The 27,730-nt window shown below is 39.7% G+C and overlaps 1 protein-coding gene across 15 annotated transcripts; it reads left to right on the top strand.

Moving 5' to 3' along the window:
- Positions 1–409: 409 nt before the first annotated feature.
- ZNF780B (zinc finger protein 780B) lies at positions 410–27,730 on the top strand. Of its 15 annotated transcripts, none has more exons than XM_033226231.1 (8): positions 410–922; positions 1,616–1,684; positions 6,837–6,898; positions 7,323–7,376; positions 8,877–9,003; positions 10,478–10,576; positions 17,622–19,292; positions 26,086–27,730. In XM_033226231.1, the coding sequence occupies exons 3-8, from the start codon at positions 6,842–6,844 to the stop codon at positions 26,313–26,315; spliced, it is 2,238 nt and encodes a 745-aa protein (XP_033082122.1). In that variant the 5' UTR covers positions 410–922; positions 1,616–1,684; positions 6,837–6,841; the 3' UTR covers positions 26,316–27,730. The 15 variants fall into 15 exon arrangements, with proteins under 15 accessions (XP_033082122.1, XP_033082123.1, XP_033082110.1 ...); XM_033226232.1 differs by lacking the exon at positions 26,086–27,730 and adding an exon at positions 21,781–25,971 and having other exon boundaries at positions 412–922; XM_033226219.1 differs by lacking the exon at positions 26,086–27,730 and having other exon boundaries at positions 414–922; positions 10,481–10,576; positions 17,622–20,500.

Raw genomic sequence — 27,730 nt, 5'->3', positions numbered from 1 at the left:
ATTCTCTGTGTACTTTTATCCATTTCCATGCTGTCCTGAATCACGTTTTTCTCTCCAGATAACAGGAAGATTGTCTTTAAGAATCAAGTATATTTGATTCTGAAATCTCTCATGTAAACCATACTTCCTCTTCTAGTAAAACCAACCATTTCTTCTCTTTCTTTCTTTCTTTTTTTTTTTGAGATGGAGTCTCGCTATGTGGCCAGGCTGGAGTGCAGTGGCATGATCTCAGCTCACTGCAACCTCTGCCTCCCGGGTTCAAGCAATTCTCCTGCCTCAGCCCCCCGAGTAGCTGGGATTACAGGCACACGCCACCACGCCCGGCTAATTTTTGTATTTTTAGTAGAGATGAGGTTTCACCATGTTGGCCAGGATGGTCTCGAACTCCTGACCTCGTGATCTGCCCGCCTCGGCCTCCCAAAGTGCTGGGGATTACAGGCGTGAGCCACCGCGCCCGGCCTCTCCAACCATTTCTTTAGTTCAAGTTTTTCAAATTTATCCTAAGTCCCTTCAAACAGCACAAAGTGGAAGCCTATGCTGGGATCTGAGACGAAAGAGGTCAAAGCAGCTACATTTTGACGTAATTTTTACTTTAAATTCTTCTTTAAAAGTTCTGCTTATTTGCATTCTTCTGCATGGAGAGAAAAGGTAATTTACACTGACTCACCGAGAAGAGCAACGCTTCTCTCAGATGGGGATCCTCGCCCGGGGCCGCAACCTCTGCACCCCACGGTCTGGAACTCCCACAAATCCATTAGGCCCGGCTCCCTTAGGAGCCTCCAGTGTATGCTGGGATCAAACTGAACAGACTAGAGCCCGAGGCTTCTGAGGCGCTTTCTGCTCAGGACTGCATTTCCCAGAGGCCACCGCACCGGAATTAACAGTTCCACTTCCGGCCTCCAGGGGTTGACAACGTAGCTGGGTAAGGTCTTCACTTCCTAAGAAGAAATTGGTGGCTGCGGGAGGTCTTCGTGGACTGGGACTCGAACCTGACCGACCAGGCAGTGCGGGTGGGCGAGAGCGAGGCGCTCAGAGGAACCCGGGGCGCAGACGGAATCTGCCAGATCCCTAGGCGTGCGTGTGCGCGGGCATCAGACGACGGGGATTGTGTGATCTTGAGTGACGGAAGGGACTGTGTGAGTGTGTGCGTGAGGCCCTGTGCACAGGACCGGGAGGGCTTGTGGACGCAGTGCGTTTTGCTGGGGCTGTGTGAGTGTCACTGTGCCAGTGGTACTAGGCTCCTGCTGCTTCCTCCGTCTTTCCCCTTCAAAGCTGCGGAGGCAGCAGCAGAGGAATTGCCCCAGTAGGGAGGTCAGATATTGAGCCGAGAATGAAGTTTTGCATAAGAAGGCGCAGATCTGGATTCGGGGTGGGAATTTGAGAGCTGGAAGTGTCTCTTGAGAGTCCCCCAGGAGGGCAGCTACATGTTCAGAACCCAGCATCCCTTCAGATATCTGTCCCCAGGAACCAGCTTCGAATTCGGACCGATTCCTCCTCCTTTTATTTCCTCATTTCGTACGAAGTGAGGGCAGTTGTGGCCATGGAGGGTGCTTTCAAACTTAGTCTGCGCTCCAAGAAAAGCCTAGAGTCTCACGCTTGCCGTATCCTTTCCCTGTCGTACCAGTATCCAAAAGAAGGACCGGGAGGAGGATGAGAGTGTTATTGCTGCACACTTAAGTCAAGGGTGAGTTTGTGCTTTGTATTTGTTTAAGACATGCGTTTTTGATTTCAGAATATAGAAGTTCCTGCCGGGCGCCGTGTCTCACGCCTGTAATCCCAGCACTTTGAGAGGCCGAGGCGGGCGGATCACGAGGTCAGGAGATCGAGACCATCCTGGCTGACACGGTGAAACCCTGTCTCTACTAAAAATGCAACAACAAAAAAAATTAGCCTGGCGTGGTGGTGGGTGCCTGTAGTCTCAGCTGCTCGGGAGGTTGAAGCAGAAGAATGGCGTGAACCCGGCAGGCAGAGCTTGCAGTAAGCCGAGATTGCGCCACTGCACTCCAGTCTGGGCGACGACAGAGCGAGACTCCGTCAAAAAAAAAAAAGAAGTTCCTGTAAATTTTTAGTGAATATCAGGAGAATATGCAAATTGATTCTTGCCCCCTCCCATAGTGTCGCCCCCTGCCCCGCCCTCTCCCCACTTTTACACTTAATATTCACAGAACCATTTGGCAAATCATTCTCACCTTCCTGTGCGCTCTCTTCTAAGCTGGTATAAAAATAGTCCTCCAGAGGTTTATATTAAAGCTTTATTTTAGACTCTGCTTTGGTAAGAAGATTAGTTTGTGGAATCGCACCACCGGGTATCTGATTGTCTTTACAGGCTTCCTTTTCAAAGCAGGGAGGAATGGAGATGGTTGGGTGATTTCCTCTGTGAGGCTTTCAGGAGTCGGAAAGTGATTGCACAGACATTGGTATCAAGAGTCCGGATTTGTTTGGGAGAGTCCATGAGATTATAATTGTAATTATTGCCAGATCTCTCTGAGGTTTGGCAGTTCCACTTGCGTTTTGGGTTATTTGCGTGTGTGGACTGTGAGAGGCAGTACACTATTGTGGTTAAGAATAGGGGAGTGGATCCAGAGTATCTGGGTTGGAATGTTTGTTCTGTCCGTTTCTGGTCTTCTCAGACTTGTAATGAACATTAGAATGAATGAATACCGTAAAGCCTCTTAGAGCAGTGCTAGGCATATAATAATAAAAGTTTAATGTTTTTTTTTTTTTTTTTTTTTTTTTTGAGACGGAGTCTCGCTCTGTCGCCCAGGCTGGAGTGCAGTGGCTGGATCTCAGCTCACTGCAAGCTCCGCCTCCCGGGTTCACGCCATTCTCCTGCCTCAGCCTCCCGAGTAGCTGGGACTACAGGCGCCCGCCACCTCGCCCGGCTAGTTTTTTTGTATTTTTTTAGTAGAGACGGGGTTTCACTGTGTTAGTCAGGATGGTCTCGATCTCCTGACCTCGTGATCCGCCCGTCTCGAAGTTTAATGTTTTAACTTTTGTTTTCGTGTGGCCATTTTAGGTCATTTCCCTTGACTTTCTATTGGACAGGAGCATTGGGAATGTGTGAGTCATTGTGATTGCTGCTTGCATAGTAAGAAAATGAGTTGCTCAAATGATCTAGGACAGAAATTCTTTTTAAATTGACAGATAAAATTGTATGTATTTATCGTGTGCAACATGATGTTTTATACTATATGTACATTGTGGAATGATTAAATCTAGCTAATTAGCAATGCATTAGCTCACATAGTTATCATTTTTGTGGTGAGAACACTTAATAGCCAGTCTCTTAGAATTTTTCAAGACTACAGAAGTTATTAATTGTAGATATGCTGTTGTGTAATAGATTTCTTGAACTTATTTCTCTTATCTTCCTGAAATTTTATATCCTTTGACCAACATTTCCCCAACCAACACTGCTTTCCCTCCCTCACCCACATTACCCCCAACCTGTAAACAGCATTCTCTTCTCTAATTCTATGATATCAACTCTTTTCTTTTTTTTGAGAGAGTGTCTCACTCTGTTGCCCAGGCTGGAGTGCAGTGGCGCAATCTCGGTTCACTGCAACTTCTGCCTCCTGGGTTCAAGTGATTCTCCTGCCCCAGACTTCCGAGTAGCTGGGACTACAGGTGTGCGCCACCATACCCAGCTTATTTTTGTATTTTTAGTAGAGACAGGGTTTCTCCATGTTGGCCAGGGTGGTCTTGAACTCCAGACCTTAGTGATCCGCTTGTCTCAGCCTTTGCCTCCTCTTTTGAAAGCGCTGGGATTACAGGTGTGTTAGCCACCGCACCTGGCCTATATAAACATTTTTTTAGATTCCACTGATGAGTGAGATCATGTGTCTTTCTGTGCCTGGCTTACTTCACTTAATATGATGTTCACCAGGTTCATCCATGTTGTTGAGAATGACAGCATTTCCCTTTTTTTATAGCTAGTTTTCCATTGTATATATATATATATATATATATATATATATATATATACACCACATTTTCTTTATCCATTCATTGATAGACACTTAGATTGATTCCATATCTTGGCTATCGTGAATAGTGCTGCTATAAAAATGGGTGTGCAGATGTCTCTTTGACATACAGATTTCATTTCCTTTGGATGTATACCCAGTAGTGGATTGCTGGATCATATGGTAGTTCTAGTTCTAATTTTTTGAAGAACTTCCATACTGTTTTCCATAATGTCTGTGTCACTTTACATTCTCACCAACAGTGTGCAATGGTTCACATTTCTCTACATTCTCACCAACATTTGTTAACTTACGTCTTTTCAATAGCCACCCCATACATATGAAGTGATATCTTATTGTAGGTTTAAATTTCATTTCCCTGATGATTAGTGATGTTGAGTATTTTTTCATATACTGTGGCCATTTATATGTTGTCTTTTGAGATGTGTTTATCAGGTCCTTTGCCCATTTTTAAATTGGGTTGTTTTCTTGCTGTTGAGTTCCTCACACATTTTAGATATTAACCCCTTATCAGATATATTATTGCAAATATTTTCTCTCATTCTGTAGGTAGTCTCTTCACTTTGCTGTGCAGAAGCTTTTTTAGCTTGATGTAATTTCATTTGTCTATGTTTGCTTTTGTTGCCTGTGCTTTTGAAGTCATTTCCAAAAAAAAAATTATTGCTCAGGTCAATGTCATGGAGCTTTCCCTGTATGTTTTTTTCTATTTGTTTCATAGTTTGGGATCTTACATTTAAATCTTTAATCCATTCAGAGTTGATTTTTGTATAATGGTTTGAGAAAAGGGTCTAATTTCATTCTTCTGTGTATGACTACCTAGTTTTTACAACAGTATATATTGAAGAGACTGTCTTTTCCTTATTGTATGTTCTCGGTACCTGTCTCAAAAATCAGTTGGTTGTAAACACATGAATTTATTCTGGGGCGTTCTATTCTGTTCCGTTTGCCTAGGTTTCTGTTTTTATGTCAGTACCAGGCTGTTTTGATTACTGTAGCTTTGTAGTATATATTGAAATCAGGTAGTTTGATGCCTCCACTTTGTTCTTTTTGCTCCAGACTGCTTTGACTATTTGGGGTCTTTTGTGGTCCTATACAAATTTTAGGATTTTTTTTTTTTCTATTTCTGTAAAGAATGTAGGACTGAAATTCTTAACCTGAGTTCCTGTAACTCCAATTACGGTCTTGGGGACCACAAAGCTCTTGAAATAATATATTGAAGTACTATGGAAATGTATCAATGTGGGTTTTAGAGGGAGAAATAGTATATCGTATCAAGACTGTCAAAACTGTATGTAACCCATGAGGCTTGGATCCATTGATCTAGATAAAACATTGATTCTCAGCAGGGATGATGTTTAAGAACTTTTGGTTGTCACACTGTGGGGGAGGTGCTGCTTAGATCTAGTGGACAGAGGTCAGGGATGCTGCTGAACATTGTACTGTGCACAGGATAACTCTCCCCACAGCCCCAACAAAGGATTATACACCGCAATATGTCAGTAGTGCCTAGGGTGGAAAACCTTAGTCTAGAATCAAAAGACTGTGATACCTGGAATGACACTGTAAAAGATCTCATATAAACTAAGTGTCCTGTAATATGGAAATCACTAAGCAAATTATACTAGACTCAAGTGATAGAGTATTATGCAACTAATAAAATGATGTCTATAAAGAATTATGGAAAGAAATATTTGACATATTATTAAGCAATATTCATACTATGAACAATAATGCTCACGAAAATGTTACATGTATATGAATCCCATATACTAAGATAGGGTTTTTGTAAGGCATTCGGTAGGAATTATATCCAAAATGGTATTTTAATGAGTTATTTGGTGAAGAAGGGATCCCAAGCATGATGATGTGTATTCCACAGATTTTCTCATGTAGTTTCCAGATGCCACGTATCTGCATTGTGCTCATTCAGAGAAGAGTCTTGATAATGAAAATGTCTAATTATATTGGTGAGATACAGCTAAAGGATGTCAGAACTAGCTGATATTATTTGTTATAGTCACATTCATCTTTTCTGTTGATCCTCATGACAGGCTCAGTTTTTTGTTTTTTATGATTAAAAGTACTCACTCTCTGATAACTCCGTTTTATTTTTACTTTTGAATTCGGATGTAGAAATATGACCATCATTAATGCATACAAGACATTGATTGGGGACTTGTAGACAATTTTTTTTTTTTAGAAATTGTACTAACATACATAGAAAAACATAGACATCTTAGTGTTGGTCAAGAATTGGGAAATAATGGGTGCAAACATTACATAAAAACAAGAGCTCAGTAGAGTTTCCTTTTTTTGTCCCCAAGTTGAAAGGAAGATGTCTAAATAAAAGGTGTCTTTCATCTAATTTGGAGAACAATTTCCTCACAGGAAAAAAAAAAATGTGTATGTACATTTAAATATGTACATATACAGATACATACACATATATATGTGTATATATATATGTGTGTGTGTGTGAGAGAGAATATAATTATATATTCCAACTTAATGCCTGGGCATAGTCATAATTATGAAGTACTCTTAAGCAAAAAGAAGAAAATTGGGGCTACAATACAGAGATAAGTACTGTTAGCATGCATACGCCTAAATATTTTTCTATTGATGTCTATTAGTCTCCTGCTTAATATTTATACATATATTTTACAAATGTAATCATATTATCTATCCTGCTTTGTAACCTGATTTTTCTGTTAATTGTATGTCTGGAACATTTAATGATTACTTCGAATTCTATTACATGGCTATTCTGAACTGTACTTAACCAGCTGGCTTTTGGTGAGCTCAGAATGCTGAACACTGCCCGTGCAATTCTGTCTATATCCTTTCCAGTTCTCATGCCTTGCCCCACTGCACCCAGTCCTGAGTTCACAGAGAGGTTCTGGATTGGAGATGTGATCCCTTCTCAGCTCTGAAAGGTGGGGCTAGGGGAGGAGGATCTGCTTACAGCAGGATCAGAGGCCCAGTCCTAGGCCAAGATAGGTATCCCCAGACTGGAGGACTGGCTGGAAGCCCTCCTGCTGGAGTGTCTTTTGAGCAACTTCAAGGCCGAAATGCCTGTGCTGGGCAATCATGCTTCTGCTGCAGGTTCCCTGGGATGTAGGCGAGAGCTTGGTTTCATCCACACTCCACCTGTTCACTGCCAGTTTATTTGTGAGAGAGTGTGTGTAGGGGAAAAGGGAGTGATGGGGGAGGGGTGGAAGTGTGCGTGTTAGCAGGAGTAGTTGAGAAATAGGAATGGAGGATCAAATAGTTATTTGCTCTAGTGCTTTGGGACACAGCTTGACTTATGGCCTTTTGTTTCTTGTTGTTTTCCAGGGAAGAAGCCCGAGGAAGATTGACCAATTTTGTAATTCTAGAAACATGGTCCATGTAAGTTGGTAGTTCTCTCTTCTTCTTGAAATATGGTGACTTTCAGGTTAGGTGACTTATTATTTCACCTGAAGCTTCAGGCCTAAGGATCAACACCTTTTTTTTTTTTTTGAGATGGAGTCTCGCTCTTTCACCCAGGCTGGAGTGCAGTGGCGTGATCTTGGCTCACTGCAACTTCCGCCTCCTGGGTTCAAGCGATTCTCTTGCCTCAGCCTCCTGAGTAGATGGGACTACAGGCGCCCACCACCACGCCCAGCTAATTTTTTGTATTTTTAGTTAGAGACGGGGTTTCACCATGTTGGCCAGGATGGTCTCGATCTCCTGACCTCGTGATCCCCCTACCTCGGCCTCCCAAAGTGCTGGGATTACTGGTGTGAGCCACTGCGCCCGGCCAGGATCCACGATCTTACACCCCAGTTTGTCCCATTACAGTGAAGGTTGGTGACGAAAAAATAAAGGTCAGTGCTCTTCCTATTCATACCTCTGTTTTCCCACTGGCTTTGATGTTTTCTTTGAGCTGGTTATTCAGTCTGTGCTCTGAGCTCAGTCCTTGGTCAGAAAGAATGTTGGAACAGTGGAGGAGTCAGTCCCCACAGGGACACACGGTCTTGTGGGTTTGATAAGTTACAGATGATTGTTGCATTTGACCACACTTAGGAACACCTTTAAACTTCTCCACAGACTGGAGCTTTCCAAGTAGCTAAGGTAGAATTCCATAGTGAGTGGCCTCAGTCTGCAAGTGTGACAAGGTGTTCTGCTGTATGAGGCTTTTAGGAAAGTGATCAGTGAGAATAGTGGGCAGTAACGGAGATTATTCAGAGCATGAGTGGTAGGTGATTACAGATTCTCTGAATTGGGGAAAAGCTTAGAGACTCTGACTATCTTAAATGTATAAATAGAAAAAGATGACTAAATCTAATATGTCAGTTATTTTGAATTTTATGCAGCTTATAAAAATCATTTGTCATTGACAAGAAAAAATCCTTTTGCTATCATCTGATATCACAATGAGCTGATTAAGGACATTCCTCAACTGTATGCTACTACCTTTTTTTTTTTTTTTGAGACAGGGTCTCACTCTGTAGCCCAGGCTGGAGTGCAGTAGTGCCATCACACTTCACTGCAGCATTGAACTCCCAGGCTCAAGCGATACTCCCACCTCAGCTTCCCAAGTAGCTGGGACTACAGGCACATGTCACCATGATAGTTCTTTCTTTCTTTCTTTCTTTTTTTTTTGCAGGGAGTGCATCTTGTTATGTTGCCCAGGCTGTTTGCAAACTCCTGGGCTCAAGTGGTCCTTCCATCTTGGTCTCCCAAAGTGCTGGTATAGCAGGCCTGAGCCACCGTGCCAGGCCAGCAGCAGGATTCTTGAAGAATGTGTAGGCACTCTGCAGTTTTCCATATTGCTCCTTTATTGCAGTTTAATATTTCACTTCCTCTCCTTTCGTCTTGAAACAATTTTATTCAATTTCACCTTAATACATGTGTTTGTGGTTTCAGGGATCAATGACATTCAGGGATGTGGCCATCGACTTCTCTCAGGAGGAGTGGGAGTGCCTGCAGCCTGAACAGAGGACCTTGTACAGGGATGTGATGTTGGAGAACTACAGCCACCTGATCTCACTGGGTAAGGTCATCTGCCCCAGTTAACTTAGCATCTGTTCTCTGGAATATCAGCTTTCTTCACCATGAATTTTAGGGCTGTGTTTTAAGAGGTAGTTGGATTCCTTCTTCTTATTCCCAAAGGAATGGATTGAGATTTGTTGGGTTGAAAATAGGCACTTCCCTGGAGCCCCTGCATGTTGCCTACTCCACAGTGGCCTCCTCCATTATGCTGGTCGTCTCTGTAATCCCCTCTCTCGCTTCATGACCATGGGGCTGAGTTTGAAATCTTGCATATTCGTTGAATGATATTGTTCAAGAACCGGGTTTCATATTATGTTTGACCTCAGAATTACTGTAGATTTTCTTGTTTGTTTTTGTTTTTCTGGCCCACCTATAAGGAGAAGAGTGTGTTGAGTTTTTCTATCAAAAGAGCCTCTATGATTGCTTGAGCCTGGGAGGTCAAGGCTGCAGAGAGCCATGGTCATGCCACTGTACTTTAGCCTGGGCAACAGAGCAAGACACTGTCTCAAAAAACAAAACAAAACAAAAGCCTCAACGATTTACATATTAGGTTGACAGAATTCATTTAGCACTAAAGTCAATGTATTCCATTTCCGTCAACAAACATTCTGTTACTTGTTTTGTAGTTGAAAGTTTCAGGCCATGAAGTGTATGCTTTTCTGTGGGGTGAAAATTCTTAAAATGAGCTGTGTCTAAGGATGCAAAATAAATAATGACAGTAAACATAATAATTTTTAACTTTGTGCTACTACATATCAGTGAATGTTAGAAGTATTTTGCATATATTACCTTATTTAATATTAGTATCAATCCTATAAAACAGGTATTATTATCATTCCTGTTTTAGAGTTGGGAAAACTGAAGGACAGAGAGTTCAAGTGACTTGCTTAATGTCAAAGTACTAGTGGATGGCAGAGACAGGATTTCAACCAGGTAATCTGGCTTGAAGGTTCCTGCTGTCAACCACTAAATTATACCTCCTCTTGAAGGATAAGTTTCTATTAGTTTAAATGAAAGTCGCTTTTTTTTTTGAGACGGAGTCTCACTCTGTTGCCCAGGCTGGAGTGCAGTGGCACCATCTTGGCTCCCTGCAAGCTCTGCCTCCCGGGTTCATGCCATTCTTCTGCCTCAGCCTCCCGAGTAGCTGGGACCACAGGCACCCGCCACCACGCCCGCCTAATTTTTTGTATTTTTAGTAGAGACGGGGTTTCATTTGGTGTTAGCCAGGATGGTCTCGATCTCCTGACCTTGTGATCCACCCGCCCTGGCCTCCCAAAGTGCTGGGATTACAGGTGTGAGCCACTGTGCCCAGCCCTTTTTTTTTTTTTAAACATAGTTGATCCCTTACTCAATCCTCTCTTATCTGGAGTCTGTTCTCAATATTGTTTAGGCTTGTAACTTATTATAAGTTTAACTAGGTCTCAGAGTTTTAAAAAAAATTTTTAAAAAATTCTACATGTGTTATTTCTTTTAAGCAGGAAGTTCCATTTCTAAGCCAGATGTGATTACATTACTAGAGCAAGAGAAAGAGCCCTGGATGGTTGTCAGGAAAGAAACAAGCAGATGGTATCCAGGTAAGTGAGAGCAAAGCAGGCAGGGGGAAGCCATCATTGTCCCGGACAGCCCATGTGCTCAGAGAGGAGTCACACCCCTGAGATGTGGTTTGGAAAACTTTCTTCAATGACCCAAGGTCCCCCGTTGGATAAAAATGCCCAACACCTGGCAAGGAAATAAGATCACTATAGGAGCTATCCCCAAGGAACTTCATCATACCTAATTTCTGGTGTTTTCTTCCTCTTTTAATGGAGTGAGCTTCCTCTTTCTTTCTCAGCGTAAACTTTAAACAGTTTTTTGTTTGTTTGTTTGTTTTTTTTGAGACGGAGTCTCGCTCTGTCGCCCAGGCTGGAGTGCAGTGGCGGGATCTCAGCTCACTGCAAGCTCCGCCTCCCGGGTTCACGCCATTCTCCTGCCTCAGCCTCCCGAGTAGCTGGGACTACAGGCGCCCGCCACGTCGCCCGGCTAGTTTTTTGTATTTTTAGTAGAGACGGGGTTTCACCGTGTTAGCCAGGATGGTCTCGATCTCCTGACCTCGTGATCCGCCCGTCTCGGCCTCCCAAAGTGCTGGGATTACAGGCTTGAGCCACCGCGCCCGGCCTAAACAGTTTTTTAAATTATTTTTTAAGAGACAGCATCTTGCTGTGTTGCCCCGGCTGATCTTGAACTCTAGGCCTCAAGTAGTCTTCCTGCCTCAACCTCCCAAGTAGGCTGATATTACAGGCATGAGCCAATGCTTCTGGCCCCCAGTGTACACTCTCCTGGTCCCCAGTGTAAATTTTTAACACATATTTTGGATCCAGCTACTTTCCAACTCTGCTTTTGCATTTAGATTTCTATATGTGTTTTCACTAAGAAATGTGTTCATATTCAGTAAATATGTATTGAGTGTACATTCCTAGAAGGCATGTGCTTGGCTGTGTCAATACTGTAAAGTACAGGTAATGAACAAGACAGAAAGTCACTGCCATCGTGGACTTCACCAGCAGTTTGTGAGACATGCCTCAAACAAGTAAGCAAATGAATATATAAGGAATACCAGAGAATTGTACTATTAGGACAAGGAAATAGGAGTGATGGAGTGAAATGGCAGAACTTGGGTGCTCAGGGTGCCTGTGTTGAAGTGGGCATGCTTGCATAGAGATGGGAAGTAAGGGTTCAAGTTGTATGTCCAGGTGAGAGTATTCTAGTCAGACTGAGCAGGTAACACGAAGGTGGAGTAAGTGATGGAACAGCAGGAAGAGAGGTCTGAGAGTTAGGCCAGAGTCGTATCATACAGGGTTTTTGACTATCATTGTGAGGGATGTGGGAAGTTCTTCAAAAGTTATTTTATTCATTTTTAATTGATACCCAATATTTGTACATATTTATGGGATACACGTTATGTTTTGTTATATGTATAGAATGTGTAATGAGCAAGTGTCAGGGTATTTGAGGTATCCATCAAATCCACCAGAGGAGTGTTTATCATTTTTTTGTGATAGGAACATTTCAAGTCTTCTTCTAGCTATTTTGAAATATACGTTATTGTTAATTAGAGTCACTCTACTCTGCTAATGAACATTAGAAGTCATTCCTTCTATTTACCTGTATGTAACATTAACCAACTCCTCTTCATCCCCCACCCCTCACCACACACCCTTCCCAACCTCTGATTTCTATCATTCTGTTCTCTACCTCTGAGATCTTTTTTCAGCCTCCAGATATGAATGAGAACATATGATATTTGTCTTTCTTTTTTTTTTTTTTTTTTTTGAGACGGAGCCTCACTCTTGTCGGCCAGGCTGGAATGCAGTGGTGCAATCTTGGCCCACTGCAACCTGTGCCTCCCGGGCTCAAGCAGTTCTCCTGCCTCAGCCTCCTGAGTAGCTGGGATTACAGGCACCTGCCACCATGCCTGGCTAATTTTTGTATTTTTAATAGAGACAGGGTTTCACCATGTTGGCCAGGCTGGTCTCAAACTCCTGACCTCAGGTGATCCACCCACCTCGGCCTCCCAAATTGCTGGGATTACAAGCGTGAGCCACTGCACCCGGTCTGATATTTGTCTTTCTGACCTCCGATTCCCTCCATGTTGCTGCAAATGACATGATTTCGTTTTTTAGAAGTCTGAATAGTATTCCATTGTGTATATATCACATTTTCTTTATCTGTTTGTCTGTTGGGTGACACTTAGATTGATTCCATACCTTTGGTATTGTGAATAATGCTACAATCATACAAGTGCAGGTATCATTTTGATATACTGATTTCTCTTCCTATGGATCAATACCCAGTAGTGGGATTGTTGGATCATATGGTAGTTCTATTTTTAGTTTTTTGAGAGATCTGCATGCTGTTTTCCATAGTGATTGTACTAATTTATATCCCACTAACAGTATATAAGAGTTCCCTTTTTCCCTCATCCTCTCAGGTATGTTATTTTTTGTCTTTTAAATTGTAGCCATTCTGACTGGGGTAAGATGATATTTCATTGTGGTTTTGATTTGCATTTCTCCCTGATGAATAGTGATGTTAAGCATTTTATCATATTCTCTTGGCTGTTTGTATGTCTTCTTTTGAGTAATGTCTATTCATATAATTTGCGCACTTTTTTAATTGGAGTTTTTTTTTGGCTGTTATTTCATTTTCTTGTATATTCTAGATATTAGTCCTTTGTCAGAGAAATAGCTTGGAGATGATTTCTCTTCTTTGTCTATTCACTCTGTATATAGTTTCCTTTGCTGTGCAGAAGCTTTTTAGTTTAGTATAGTCCCATTTGTCTATTTTTGGTTTTGTTGCCTATGCTTTTGCAGGCTTAACCATAAAATTTTTGCCTAGACCAATGTCCTGAAGCATTTCCTCTATGTTTTCTTTTAGTAGTTTTATAGTTGAGTCTTATACTTAAGTAGAGTTTATAGTTTATAGTTGAGTTTTATAGTTGAGTGTTACATGTAAGTCTTTAATCCATTTTCAACTGGTTTTTGTATGTGGTGAGAGATTGGGGTCTATTTCATTCTTTTGCATATAGATATCCAGTTTTCCCAGTACCATTTATTTATTATTATTTTCTAACTTTATTTTAGGTTCAAGGGTTACATATATGGATTTGTTATATAGATAAATTGTATGTTGTGGGTATTTGGTGTACATATTATTTCATCACCCAGGTAATAAGGTAAGCATAGTAGTTTTGGGATCTTCGTCCTCCTCCCACCCTCCACCCTCAAGTAGGCCCTGGTGTCCATTGGTACATTCTTTGTGTTCATGTGTACTCACTCAGTGTTTAGCTCTCACTTGGAAGTAAGAGCATGCATTATTTGGTTTTCTGTTTCTTCATTAATTTGCTTAAGATAATGGCCTCTAGCTCCATCCATGTTGCTGCAGCGGATATGATCTTGTTCTTTTTTATGGCTGCGTAGTATTTCTTGGTGTATGTATATCACATTTGCTTTATCCGGTTAACCATTGATGGACATTTGACTCCGTGTCTTTGCTATTGTGATTAGTGCTGTGATGAATATATGCCCCCATGTGTCTTTTTTTTTCTTGTTACTTCATTAGCAGGAACCATGTATCTTTATATTAGAGTGATTTTCCTTTTTTGTTTCTTCCTTGTGTGGTTTCGCTTTCATGGTAATGCTGGCCTCACAGAATGAGTTAAGAATTCCCTCCTCTTCAATTTTTTTGGAATAGTTTGAGGAGAATTGGTGTTAGTTCTTTGAGAGTTCAGTAGATGGAGTTCAGCATGAAGTCACTGGTCCTGGACTTCTCTTTGTCGGAGGACATTTTATTACTGATTCAATCTCATTACTCATTATTGGTCTTTTCAAGTTTTCCGTTTCTTCCTGATTTAATCTTGGTAGGTCCTGTGTGTCCAGGACTTATGCACTTCCTCTGGATTTTCCAGTTTGTTAGTGTGTAGTTGTTCCTAGTAGTCCCTGGTGATCTTTTTTATTTCTCTGGTGTGTAGTATCTCCTTTTTTCCCTCTGATTTTATTTCTTCTGTCTTTTCTTCTTGGTTAGTCTAGATAGCAGTTTATTAATTTTATTTATGTTTTTAAAAAACTACTTTTCATTTCATTTCTTTTTTCTATTATTTAGCCTGTATTTTATTTAGTTCTGCTCTGATACTTCTACCAATTTTAGGTTTGGTTTGTTCTTGCTCTTGTAGTTCCTTGAAGTGCATCTTTAGGTTGTTTATTTGAAATCTTTATACTTTTTGATGTAGGCATTTATTGCCATAAACTTTCCTCTTAGCAGTGCTTTTACTGTATCCCATAGATATAGGTTTTGGTACGTTGTATTTTGATTTTCATTTGTTTTAAGAATTTTTTTATTTTCTCCTTAATTTCTCCCTTGACTCAGTGGTTATATAGGAGCATGTTGTTTAATTTCTGTATAATGTACAGTTTCCAAAATTCCTTTTGTAACTGATTTCTAGTTTTATTCCACATCTGAGAAAAGACTTGATATAATTTTGGTTTTTAAAAATTTGTTAAGACTTGTTTTGTATTCTAACATATGGTCTCACTAGAGTATGTTTTCTGTGCTCATGAGAAGAATGTGTATTCTGTAGCTGTTTGATGAAATGTTCAATAAATGTCTGTTAGGCCCATTTGGCCTAATGTACAGTTTAAACCCAGTGTTTCTTTGTTAATTTTCTGTCTAGATGATCTAATTCTGAGAGTGGGGTGTTGACATCCCCAGTGATTATTGTACTGGAGTATCTCTCTCCCTTTTGATCTAATAGTATTTGCCTTATATATCTGGGTATTCTGGTGTTGGGATTATATGTTTAGAATTGTTACATCCTCTTGCCGAATTGATCCCTTTATCGTTATATGATGATCTTGTCTCTTTTGCTGTTTTTGACTTAAAATCTTTTTTTTCTGATATAAATGTAGCTATTTCTACTCATTTTTGGTTTCCATTTGCATGGAATATCTTTTCCTGTTCTTTTACTTTCAATCCATATGTGTCTTTACCAGTGAGATGAGTTTCTTGTAGGCAGCTTATAGTTGGATCATGTTTTTTCATCCATTCAGCCAGTCTGTATCTTTTAAATGAAGTTTAATACATTGATATTCAATGTGATTACTGATATGTGAGGGCTGATTCTTATCATTTTATTAATTGATTTCTAGTTGTTTTATATATCCTTTGTTCCTTTCTCTTTTTTTTTTTTTATTATTGTGGTTTGGTTGTTTTCTATAGGGGTAACATTGTGTGTTTTCACAATGGTAGATATTGTCCTTTCACTTCCGGGTGTAGGACTCTTGAGCATATCTTGTAGGGCTGGTCCAGTGGTGATGAATTCCATCACCTTTTGTTGTCTGGGAAAGACTATTTCTTTTTCATTTTTGTAGAATAGTTTGCTGAGGATAGTGTCATTGACTGGCAATTTTTTTCTTTCAACACTGAATATATAATCTCATTCTCTCTCGTTTCTCTCTGTTGAGAAATCTGCTGTTAGCCTGATGAGTTTCCTTGTAAGTGACTAGATGCTTTTCTCTTGCTGTTTTTAGTATTCTCCTTTGTCTTTGACTTTTATATTTTGACCATAATGGGCCATGGAGAAGATCTTTTTGTATTGTATCTATTTGGGTATCTCTGAGCTTCCTGTATCAGGATGTCTACATCTCTTACTAGAGTTGGAAAGTTTCCTGCTATTATTTCATTAAATAGATTTTCTATCCTTTATGTTTTCTCTTTGTCTCTAGGACCTCAAAAATTCAAATATTTTGTTGTTTTTTGATATTCCATATGTCACGGAGGCTTTAATCATTCATTCAGATGTTCTGAGGAAAACGTTTATCCTAAGGCTTAAAAGATGAGTCGGATGTTTGTTACAAAGAGCCAGGCCAGAGGATTCTTGGAAAATGAAGCAGTCTAAGCAAGCAAGAAGATAAGAGAAAGGTTATATCATGTTCTGGTTGCTAAAAGGAGGGAGTGGTTAGAGATCAGCCATAAAGGAGGACAGTGCCCTGATAGGAAGTTTTGTTCTCTGTGTTAAGGTTTTTGGATTTTGCATTAAGACTAAAGATAAACCATTCAAAACCAGTTTTAAGTATGATCGGTAAACTTTGATCTGAATCAATCATCTGGTAGAGATATTAAAAATGCATCTTTGGCTGGGTGTGATGGCTCCCACTGGTGATCCCAGCATGTTGGGAGATCAAGACAAGAGGATTGCTTGATGCCAGGAGTTCAAGACCAGCTTGGGTAACATGGGACACCATCTCTACAAAGTAAAAATAAAAAATAAAAATAAAATAAAAATTAGCCAGACTATGGACTGCAGGAAGACTAAAGAAAGAAAAGAAAATTGTCCAGATATGGTGGCATGTGCCTGTAGCTGTAGCCACTTGGGAGGCTTAGGCAGGAGGATTGCTTGAGCCTGGGAGTTTGAGGCTGCAGTGAGCTATGATCATGCCATTGCACTATAGCCTGTGCAACAGAGAGAGACCCTGTCTCTTAAAAATAATAATAATAATAATACAGGCCAGGCTCAATGGCTCACACCTATAATCCCAGCACTTTGGGAGGCCACCCACCTGATGTTAGGCGTTCCAGACCAGCCTGGCCAACATTGTGAAACCCCATCTCTACTAAAAATACAAAAATTAGCCTGGCGTGGTGGCACACTTGTAATCCCAGCTACTCTGGAGGCTGAGGCAAGAGAATCACTTGAACCCAGGAGGTGGAGGTTGCAGTGAGCCAAGATTGTGCCATTGCACTGCAGCCTGGGAGACAAGAGTGAAACTCCATCCCAAAAAACAAACAAACAAAAAACAGCTTTTTTCACTAAAAATTGTGATTCTGTACATCTGAGTTGCTTGAATATCAATATCTTTATTAAGCTCACCAAATGGTTTTGATTCACACTTAAATTTGACAAAGTTAACCTGTTCCTTTATGTACACCACCATCTTACATAAACTTTCTTCATTATTGGCACCCTTTTTCTTTTTCAGATCCCTTCCCTGAAAGTATATTTTATACTTTGGCCATTTGTTTAATGGATTTTGTATGCATGTGTGTTATAGGAAAATAAAATATGTTTGGCTTCTTCATTTCTTTCAGATTTGGAGTCAAAACATGGACCTGAAAAAATATCTCCAGAAAATGATATTTTTGAAATAAATTTACCCAAACATGTTATAAAGCAAATAAGTAAAACACTTGGCCTTGAGGCCTTTTATTTTAGAAATGACTCAGAATATAGAAGTAGATTTGAGGGACTACAGGGACATCAAGAAGGATATATCAATCAGAAGATCATCAGCTATGAAAAAATTCCTACTTATGCTTCTCTTATTTATAATACACATAAACCCTATGAATGTAAGGAATGTGGGAAACACTTTAGTCGTGGTTCAAATCTTATTCAGCATCAGAGTATTCATACTGGAGAGAAAACCTATAAATGCAAAGAATGTGGGAAGGCCTTTCAAGTTCACATACAACTTACTCGACATCAGAAATTTCATACTGGTGAGAAACCTTTTGAATGTAACGAATGTGGAAAAGCCTTTAGCCTTCCCACCCAGCTTAATCGCCATAAGAACATTCACACAGGTGAGAAACTGTTTGAATGTAAGGAATGTGGGAAGTCCTTTAATCGTAGCTCAAACCTTACTCAGCATCAAAGTATTCATGCTGGTGTAAAACCACATCAATGTAAGGAGTGTGGGAAAGCCTTTAATCGTGGTTCAAATCTTATTCAGCATCAAAAAATTCATTCCAATGAGAAACCCTTTGTATGCAGGGAATGCAAGATGACCTTTCGATATCATTACCAACTTGTTGAACATTGCCGAATTCATACTGGCGAGAAACCCTTTGAATGTAAAGAATGCAGAAAGGCCTTTACTCTTCTGACAAAGCTTGTTCGACATCAGAAGATTCATATTGGTGAGAAGCCCTTTGAATGTAGGGAATGTGGGAAGGCTTTTAGTCTTCTCAATCAGCTTAATCGCCATAAGAACATTCACACAGGTGAAAAACCATTTGAATGTAAAGAATGTGGGAAGTCCTTTAATCGTAGTTCAAACCTTATTCAACATCAGAGTATTCATGCTGGTGTAAAACCATATGAATGTAAGGAGTGTGGGAAAGGCTTTAATCGTGGTGCAAATCTTATTCAGCATCAAAAAATTCATTCCAATGAGAAACCTTTTGTATGTAGGGAATGTGAGATGGCCTTTAGATATCATTACCAACTTATTCAACATTGCCAAATTCATACTGGTGGGAAGCCCTTTGAATGTAAAGAATGTGGGAAGGCCTTTAGTCTTCTGACACAGCTTGCTCGACATAAGAACATTCATAGTGGTGAGAAACCATTTGAATGTAAAGACTGTGGGAAGGCCTTCAATCGTGGCTCGAGCCTTGTTCAACATCAGAGTATTCATACTGGTGAGAAGCCCTATGAATGTAAGGAGTGTGGGAAGACTTTTAGGCTTCACCTACAACTTTCTCAGCATGAGAAAACTCATACAGGTGAGAAACCCTTTGAATGTAAGGAATGTGGGAAATTCTTCCGTCGTGGTTCAAATCTTAATCAACATCGAAGTATTCATACTGGAAAGAAACCCTTTGAATGTAAGGAATGTGGGAAAGACTTTCGACTTCATATGCACCTTATTCAACATCAGAAATTTCATACTGGTGAGAAGCCCTTTGAATGTAAGGAATGTGGCAAGGCCTTCAGTCTTCACACCCAGCTTAATCGCCATAAGAACATTCACACAGGTGAGAAGCCATTTGAATGTAAAGAATGTGGGAAGTCCTTTAATCGTGTCTCGAACCTTGTTCAACATCAGAGTATTCATGCTGGTGTAAAACCATATGAATGTAAGGAGTGTGGGAAAGTCTTTAATCGTGGTTCAGACCTTATTCAGCATCAGAAAATTCATTCCAGTGAGGAACCCTTTGTATGTAAGGAGTGTAGGAAGACCTTTAGATATCATTACCAGCTTATTGAACATTACCAAATTCATACTGGTGAGAAACCCTTTGAATGTAAAGAATGTGGAAAGGCCTTTAGTCTTCTGACACAGCTTGCTGGACATCAGATCATTCATACTGGTGAGAAGCCATTTAAATGTAAGGAGTGTGGGAAGGCCTTTAATCATGGCTCAAACCTTGTTCAACCTCGGAGTGTTTATAATGGTGAGAAGCCCTATGAATGTAAGGAGTGTGGGAAGGCTTTTAGACTTCACCTACAACTTTCTCTGCATCAAAAACTTGTACAGGTGAGAAACCCTTTGAATGTAAGAAATGTGGGACAGCCTTCAGACATCAGTAGCAACTTATTGAACATCAGAAAATTCATACTTGGGTGAAAACCTTTGAATGTAAGGAATGTGAGAAGGCCTTTCAATATAATTACCAATTTCGTGGACATCATAGATTTCATATTCGTGAGGACCCTTATGAATGTCAAGGATGTGGGAAATGCATTACCAGTGGTAGAAACCTTAGAGTACATCAGAGAATTCATACTGGTGAGAAAACATATCAATGTGAAGAATGTGGGAAAGCCTTTAGTCATAGTTCAAACCTATGAAACATGTTAAAGTTCATACTGATGAGAAACTCTATGAATGTAATGAATGTGAAAAGGCCTTTAGCAGTAATTATGAACTTACTGTACATCTGAGAATCCATACTGCTGAGAAACCCTGTGAGTGTAAAGAATGTGGAAAACTTTTGGATTTAGCTTAGTCTTTACTGCACATCAAATAATTCATACTAGTATGAACCGTATGAATGTAAAGAATGTGGAAAGACCTTTACTTGTAGCTCAAGCCTTGTTCAACATGTTAAAATTCATACTGGTGAGCGACCCTGTGAATGTAAAGGATGTGGGAAGGCCTTTAGACTTAGTTCAGTCCTTTCTGCACATCACAGAATTCATACTGGCATGAAACCCTATGAATGTAAAGAATGTGAGCAAACCCTTACTGTGAATTATCTGCTTACTTAACATTAGAAAATTCATAATAGTTAGAAGTTTTATGAATATAAGGAGTGTAGACAAGCCTTCACTGTGTATGAAAAATTTGCTCAACACCAGAGAATTCATATTGATGAGAAATCCTGTGAACATAAAAGAATGTGTGATGGGCCGGGCGCGGTGGCTCAAGCCTGTAATCCCAGCACTTTGGGAGGCCGAGACGGGCGGATCACGAGGTCAGGAGATCGAGACCATCCTGGCTAACATGGTGAAACCCTGTCTCTACTAAAAAATACAAAAAACTAGCCGGGCGAGGTGGCGGGCACCTGTAGTCCCAGCTACTGGGGAGGCTGAGGCAGGAGAATGGCGTGAACCCGGGAGACGGAGCTTGCAGTGAGCAAGGATCCGCCCACTACACTCCAGCCTGGGCGACAGAGCAAGACTCCGTCTCAAAAAAAAAAAAAGAATGTGTGATGAACTTTCATTGTGGCCTGGGATTTGCTCAACATCAGAGTATTCATACTGCTGAGAACTCCTTTGAGTGTAAGGGATGTGGGATGTTTTATAGCCACGGTAAATTATTTAAGAGTTCAAAGAAGGTAATTTTGGTGAGAAAGTTATTGATGTGAGGAATGTAGAGTAGCTGCCATGTTCACAGTTTACTGCCCATGAAATATTTTACTGGATACAGGCATACTTGCTTAATTGTGCATTGCAGTTACTGGATTTTATATACATTGAAGGTCTGCAGCAACCTTGCAGTGAGTAAGTCTATCAGCACCATTTTCCAAACAGCATGTGCAAATTTCATGTCTTTGTGTCACACTTTGGTAGTTTTCATAATATTTCAAACTTTTTTATTGTTATATGTGTTATGGTGATCTGTGACCGGTGTTTTTTGATGTTACTAGTGTAATTGGGGATACCACAAATCCTGCCCATAAAATATGGTGAACCTAGTTGATAATTGTTGCGGGTTTGGAAAGCATAGTAAAATACACACCTATACCCCCCCACCTAGATTCAAAATTGTTAACAATTTGCCACATTTATTTTTTGTATATTTGTTGTACCATTGAGAATAAGTTTTAGACCATTGAGAATAAGTTTTAGACATCATGACACTTTACCCCTTGTTACATCAGCATGTGTGTTACCCAAACATAAAGACAATATCATATAACCATAGTACCATAACTACCCTTAAGGAAAATATTCATAATTCTATAATATCATTCCATCTTCAGATTTCTTCATTGACCGGCAAACCATCTTTTACAGCTATTCATTTTCTAAGGAGAATCCATTGCAGATTCTGCATTGCATTTGGTTATCTCTCTTTAGTGTACTGTAGCATGGAAACCCCATGAAGCTATGCTCTCAAATTATGGTGAGTATCAGAATCACCTGTGGAACTTAGTAAACCTAGAGAAGTGTAGCCCTAGCTTATAAGCCTGGGCCTCTGTTTTTTATTATTTCTCCAGGTTTTGTGACTGTGATACCAACCAGAGTTAGAGAGACACTGGTCTAGAACATTTCTCCTCATTTAAAAAAAAATACATTGAATTTTGAGTAGGTCAGAAATGTTGTCAGCTACGTGTTTTGATTTCTTTCTTTATAGTGTCATTTAGCCTTGTTCTTGGTTGTATTTTCTGTACAAGGGAATGTAAGTCCAGAGGCTTTCTTAGGTCTAGATTAAACATTTTGGGGAAGAATACTTTGTAGGTTATTTGTATGTCATATTGTACTGTCAGAAAACATTTACGTACAGGTCCTTGCATTAGTGAAACTAAGGATGATCATTTGGGTAAGCTGGTAACTGCCATATAAGTCCATTGTAAAGATTTAGTTTGTAGTGGGTAAGTAATCTATGGAGAAATACTGTCATCTCTGAAAATTTATAGTCATGTGTATTTAAGCCCTGGGTTGAATACAAAATGAAATTTGAAATAGACTATTGAGAAATGAATGCCATTAAAGTGCCAACATAATTCAACTTGTGTGATATGGCTGACACCATACTCAGTACAAAACTGGCACCCTTCGGATTATGCAGGGAGCCAAGATTGTCTGGAACCTTTTTTTTTGTTGTTCAGCATTTATCACCAGCACCTATCCCATGGCTGGTACATGAGCTATTGATAAACTTTGAAAAAAAAAAACCCTTTAAATCAAGCTGTAAAACGTGATACCATTGGGCTGGGAGCAGTGGCTCACACCTGTAATCCCAGCACTTTGGGAGGCCAAGGTGCGCAGATTAGCTGAGGTCAGGAGTTCGAGACCAACCTGGCTGATATGGCAAAACTCCTTCTCTCCTAAAAATAAAAAAGTTAGCTGGACGTAGTGGCACATGCATGTAATCCCAGCTACTTGGGAGGCTGAGGCAGGAGAATCACCCAAATTCGGAAGGTGAAGGTTGCAGTGAGCTGAGATTGCGCCACTGCACTCCAGCCTGGGTGACAGAGTGAGACTTCGTCTCAAAAAAAACCCAAAACAAAACATGATACCATTGTGGCATCATGAATTACATTAATTTTTTTTAAGATTAAGAATAATCCTCTGTGATTTTATTCCATTGTGTTAAAAAATCTATAAAGTGATAATTTATATTGATAGCTTTCTTCTTTCTATGAATATACCCTGGTCAGATGATTATTCTTTTGATAGACTACTTCTATCTTTAACCACTTAATTGCATCTGTAATCATAAGTTGTAATTTTCCAAGTGTTTTTCAAGTATTGATGTTGCAATGATATACAACTTATAAAACAAGATTATATAAAACTTGGCTTTCAAATCTTATGTTCCTATTTTTTATTTCCAGTTTCTTTTTCCTATTCATTCTCTTGAACTTTTTTCTTTGAAATCAAAAGATTCCCTAGGTATTAACCCAGCACAACTCCTTTATGGGTCATTGCACATCCTGGCAGTATCATTAAGAATTGTCATAAAAGAAATCCCTGGCAGCCTTTCAATGAAACTCTATCATCATGCAATCTTGGCAGTACTATGTTGGAAGTCAGAGTCCCTTTGCAAACATAATAAAACACTTTAATATATTTGTTAAAGTTACAAGCCAATTATGTACAAAGTTAAAAATCATGGCCAGGCACGGTGGCTCATGCCTGTAATCCCCAACTTAAAATGGTTTGACTTACAATTTTCAGCTTTATAATAGTACAAAAGTGATATGCTGCTATAGTTTAGATATTTGTCCCCTCCAAATCTCATATTGAAGTTTGATCCCAATGTTGGAGGTGGGGCCTAATGGGAGATGTTTGGGTCATGGGAGAAGATCCCTCATGAATAAATTAATGTCCTCTCTGGATTGGGGGTGAGTTATCACTCTGTTAGTTCCTGTGAGAGCTGGTTGTTCAAAATAGCCTGGCACCTCCTTCCTCACCCTCTTGCTTCCTCTCTTGCCATGTGATGTCTGCATACACTGCCCCTTTTCATCTGCCACGAGTAGAAGCAGCCTGAGGCCCTTACCAGAAGCAGATGTTGCACCATGATTCCTGTAAATCCTACAGAACAGTGAGCCAAATAAACCTCTTTCTTTATTACCCAACCTCAGATATTCCTTTATAGCAACACAAAATGGACTAAGATATAGAGTATGCTCCTTGACTTAAAATGGGGCTATATCTAGATAAACCCATTGTTAAATTGAAAATATTGTAGGTCATAAATACACATATGGTGTATGATGTTTTCAATTTATGATGGGTTTATTTGAATATAACCCCACCATAGGTTGAGGAGCACCTGTAGTAATTATGATTATTTATGCTCAAATTGACATAATGTGGCCAGTAGGAATCCATTTACTTGTTTTTTTTTACTCCTTATTTTTTTCTTTTGATGTTTTAAAGGAATATTGTTTTCAGGCCGTAAGAAGATGTTTTAGACTGATCCTGTTTGTTGGTTCATGTCCCCCATGCCTCTTGTCCTGAATCATGGAATCAACTCATGATTTAATACCCTCTTAGGGAGTCCTGGTTCCTTTTAGAGGAAAAAAGCATTAAAGACGAAAAAATCTGGCTGCTGTGCGTACACACGGCAGTTACAGGTATGGAAAAAAAGATGCTGCTTTTGTTAGAATTATTTTAATGGTTTCAGAGTTGAAAATGTCATCATAAGGTCAGAAGTTCACTCTGATTTTTCTCAACTTACATTTCTATGATCCGCTCTTTTTGCATTTGGCATTTTATCGAATTATAATGTTTTATGTATGGTGATAGCTGAGAAGTTTATCTCCTGTTAACGCCTGGCTGAAATGATACATTAATCTGCGTCCCATTTTTGGAGATATTGCTCCAATTCAAATTTGTCATGGTGTTTCTGAGCAGCATTGTGAAGAAACTTGTTTTAGAATAGTCAATGATGGATGTTATCTTGAATGTTCATAGACTCCCTGGAAAAGAAGAGAAAGTAGACACAAGATATCTGTCATCCTTTTATAGGGTATTGTGATCATCCAGCTTGGGGTGTGAAGAATAACGGACCTATGTGTCTTAATTTCCAGAATCCCATTCCATTTCCATGTGTCTGCTGCACAAGTTGTGGTCTCTAGGGATTCACTGTCTTCACTTGTAATTGATCAAAGTGAAACCATCTCCATGGATTCCTCAGTGGGATCTGTTGTTTATTAGGCCCCCATATCCACTCTACCCTGCTTTCATGATTATAGAACCAGTAATTTTTATTAACAGTTGGCTATGACTATCTAGAATAAGGACTGCAGTTATTTCTCCAAGGTGTTGTCATGTGACACAACTTATGGCAAGTAGGATGTAAGTGAATATTTTGGCAATTCTGGAAACCCCTTAAAACACACTGGCTTAATATATTAATATTTGAGAAATCTGGGTGAAGGGTATCCAGAATTATTTACTATTCTTCCAAGTTCTGTATAAGTCTGAGTGTTCATTCCATTTTGATGCCAGAATGGTAAAATTCATGATTGGTTTGGAGCAAGGCTACAATATCAGGCTTACATCCATAATATATGACAAAGAAATGAACTTTTATTATCTTTTATTCACTTTAATTTGGGTCAATTTTACTATTTTACTCACAACCAAATTTAATCTTAAATGCTACAACTAGATTGTGACATGTTAAAAGTAATAACCATCAATATATCTTTTATGTTCTCTAACTCAAAAGCACAGAGCTGTAGAGAACAGAGTATCCCATGCATGTTGTCATGTACTTATCTCACACCCTATTGAAATCACAGTACCTGTGACGGAGACATATTTTTTTCTTCAAGAATATGCATTTCTGCCACATCAATGATTCTCCAGAATGAGATGACAGAAAATGCTAAACTATTGTTAAATGACTATATGTAGTTCCACTTCTGGATGGCAGATGTGGGGCTCTGCAAGCTCATTTTCTAGTAAAACTGTAAAAAAAAAAAAAATGTATAAAAACCTTGCCATTTGAGGTCTGAAAGTGTCCAAAGAGTATATAGGAAATGAAATATCAAGAAATTCTACTAACATTTGGTAAGAACCAAGAACTTGGTAAGAGAATTTGTGGCGTTTAAGATACAACCGACTCCCTTTTACTCTTTACAGCTCAATTTGATAGAAGCTTCACTGTGGGTGGATGCTGCCAAGAGGATGGGGCTGCAGCTGTCAATCAAGGTTTGTCATGTATCAACAGGAGGGGCACACCTCCTGGGTTTCTTATCACCCCCTCTTGGTTAAAGTGGCTAAATTCCTGGTGTACGCAACTAAGAGGTTTGGGGCTCCTTGGCTTCCCTCAGCCCCACCCACAGTTTGGAAAGTCTACCCAGGCACAGTGAACTCAGATTTGGATCCAGATTGCCCTTGCCTCCACTTGCTTGTAAGGCAGAGGTTTCATAACACAAAAAACAAGATGGCTACCATCCAGCCCATTACCCTGAATGGTGGTCCAGAGATTTTGTCTAGAGGGAGTGGTGGTCCATAAGAATAGAGCTCTGAAGCTCTCTCCAAAGGAATGGAATTTATCTGAAACAGTGTCAAACAAATAGCTCCCCTAAAAAGTAAACACAACAACATAAACCACAGGTCAGGGATTTAATCAGATAATTCCATGGGCAGAGACAGCTAAGGAGCCCTCCAAAAGGTCAAAAGAAACCTCAAAAACTGGCCTCAAAAACTAGCCCTGCCTTAAATTATATTAAACTGCTTAATAATTTATGCTCCAAGGAAATGTTGAAAACAATAGAGTGACCAGATAGAAGGCAGTGGAGCCTAGTGGGCTGGAAATAATACCAAAGAGGCAGTCATCTTAACAGAGAGATAGGGAAAGATAGTCAAAGAGACTCCTTTTTAAAACCATTGTCACACCAGGGTAACTGTGCATATGTTTAAGGCTGAGGAACAACACAAAATAGTTCACACTGCAAGGGGAAAGGGAAACAGATTTTACTAAAATAGCCAAAACACAAAATACATAACCAAGCAAACAACAACAAGAACAAGCTCTGGAGAGGGGACAGGCAAATCACTACAGTATGTTTCCTAATATGTCTACTTATTAGAAAAATAATCAAAAATGAAGGCATGCAAACAAATGGGAAACTTGGACTTATACACAGGAGAACAGCAAGCAGGCCAGGTGCACTGGCTTACACCTGTAATCACAGCACTTTTGGAGGCCAAGGTTGGCAGATCACTTGAGCTCAGGAGTTTTGAGACCAGCCTGGACTACATGACGAAACCCTATTTCTACTAAAAATACAAAAATTAGGCAGGTGTGGTAGAACATGCCTATAACTAGGCTAAGACACAAGAATTGCTTGAATTCAGGAGGGAGAGGTTGCAGTGAGCCAAGATCATGCCACTACACTTCAGCCTGGGCAACAGAGCAAGACTCTGTCTAAAACACAACAAAACAAAAGCAAAAGAAAAACAGGCAACACGTTGGCCTATGACAGGCAACAGGTGTCATAATTAATAGACAAAAACTTCAATTTAGCCATTATATATTCACAGAAGTAAAGGAAAATGTAAAGATAACGTCTCATCAAATAAAATCAATAAGGATAAATGACAAAATGAACCAAATGTAAGTTGAAGACCACAGTAACCAAACTAAAAAATTCATTAGAAGGGCTAAATAAATTTGATCTGGCAGAGTAATTAGAAAACTTTCAAATAGATCAATGGAAATTATGCAACCTCAATTCCATCTTCCCACTAGAAAAAAGAATAAGAAAATAAAATAGAATGA

The sequence above is a fragment of the Trachypithecus francoisi genome, unplaced genomic scaffold, assembly GCF_009764315.1.
Source record: "Trachypithecus francoisi isolate TF-2019V2 unplaced genomic scaffold, Tfra_2.0 Lachesis_group12, whole genome shotgun sequence".
NCBI classification, from domain to species: Eukaryota; Metazoa; Chordata; class Mammalia; order Primates; family Cercopithecidae; genus Trachypithecus; species Trachypithecus francoisi.
The sequence above is the reverse complement of the archived record's forward strand: the minus strand, read 5'-3'. Positions and strand labels throughout refer to the sequence as shown.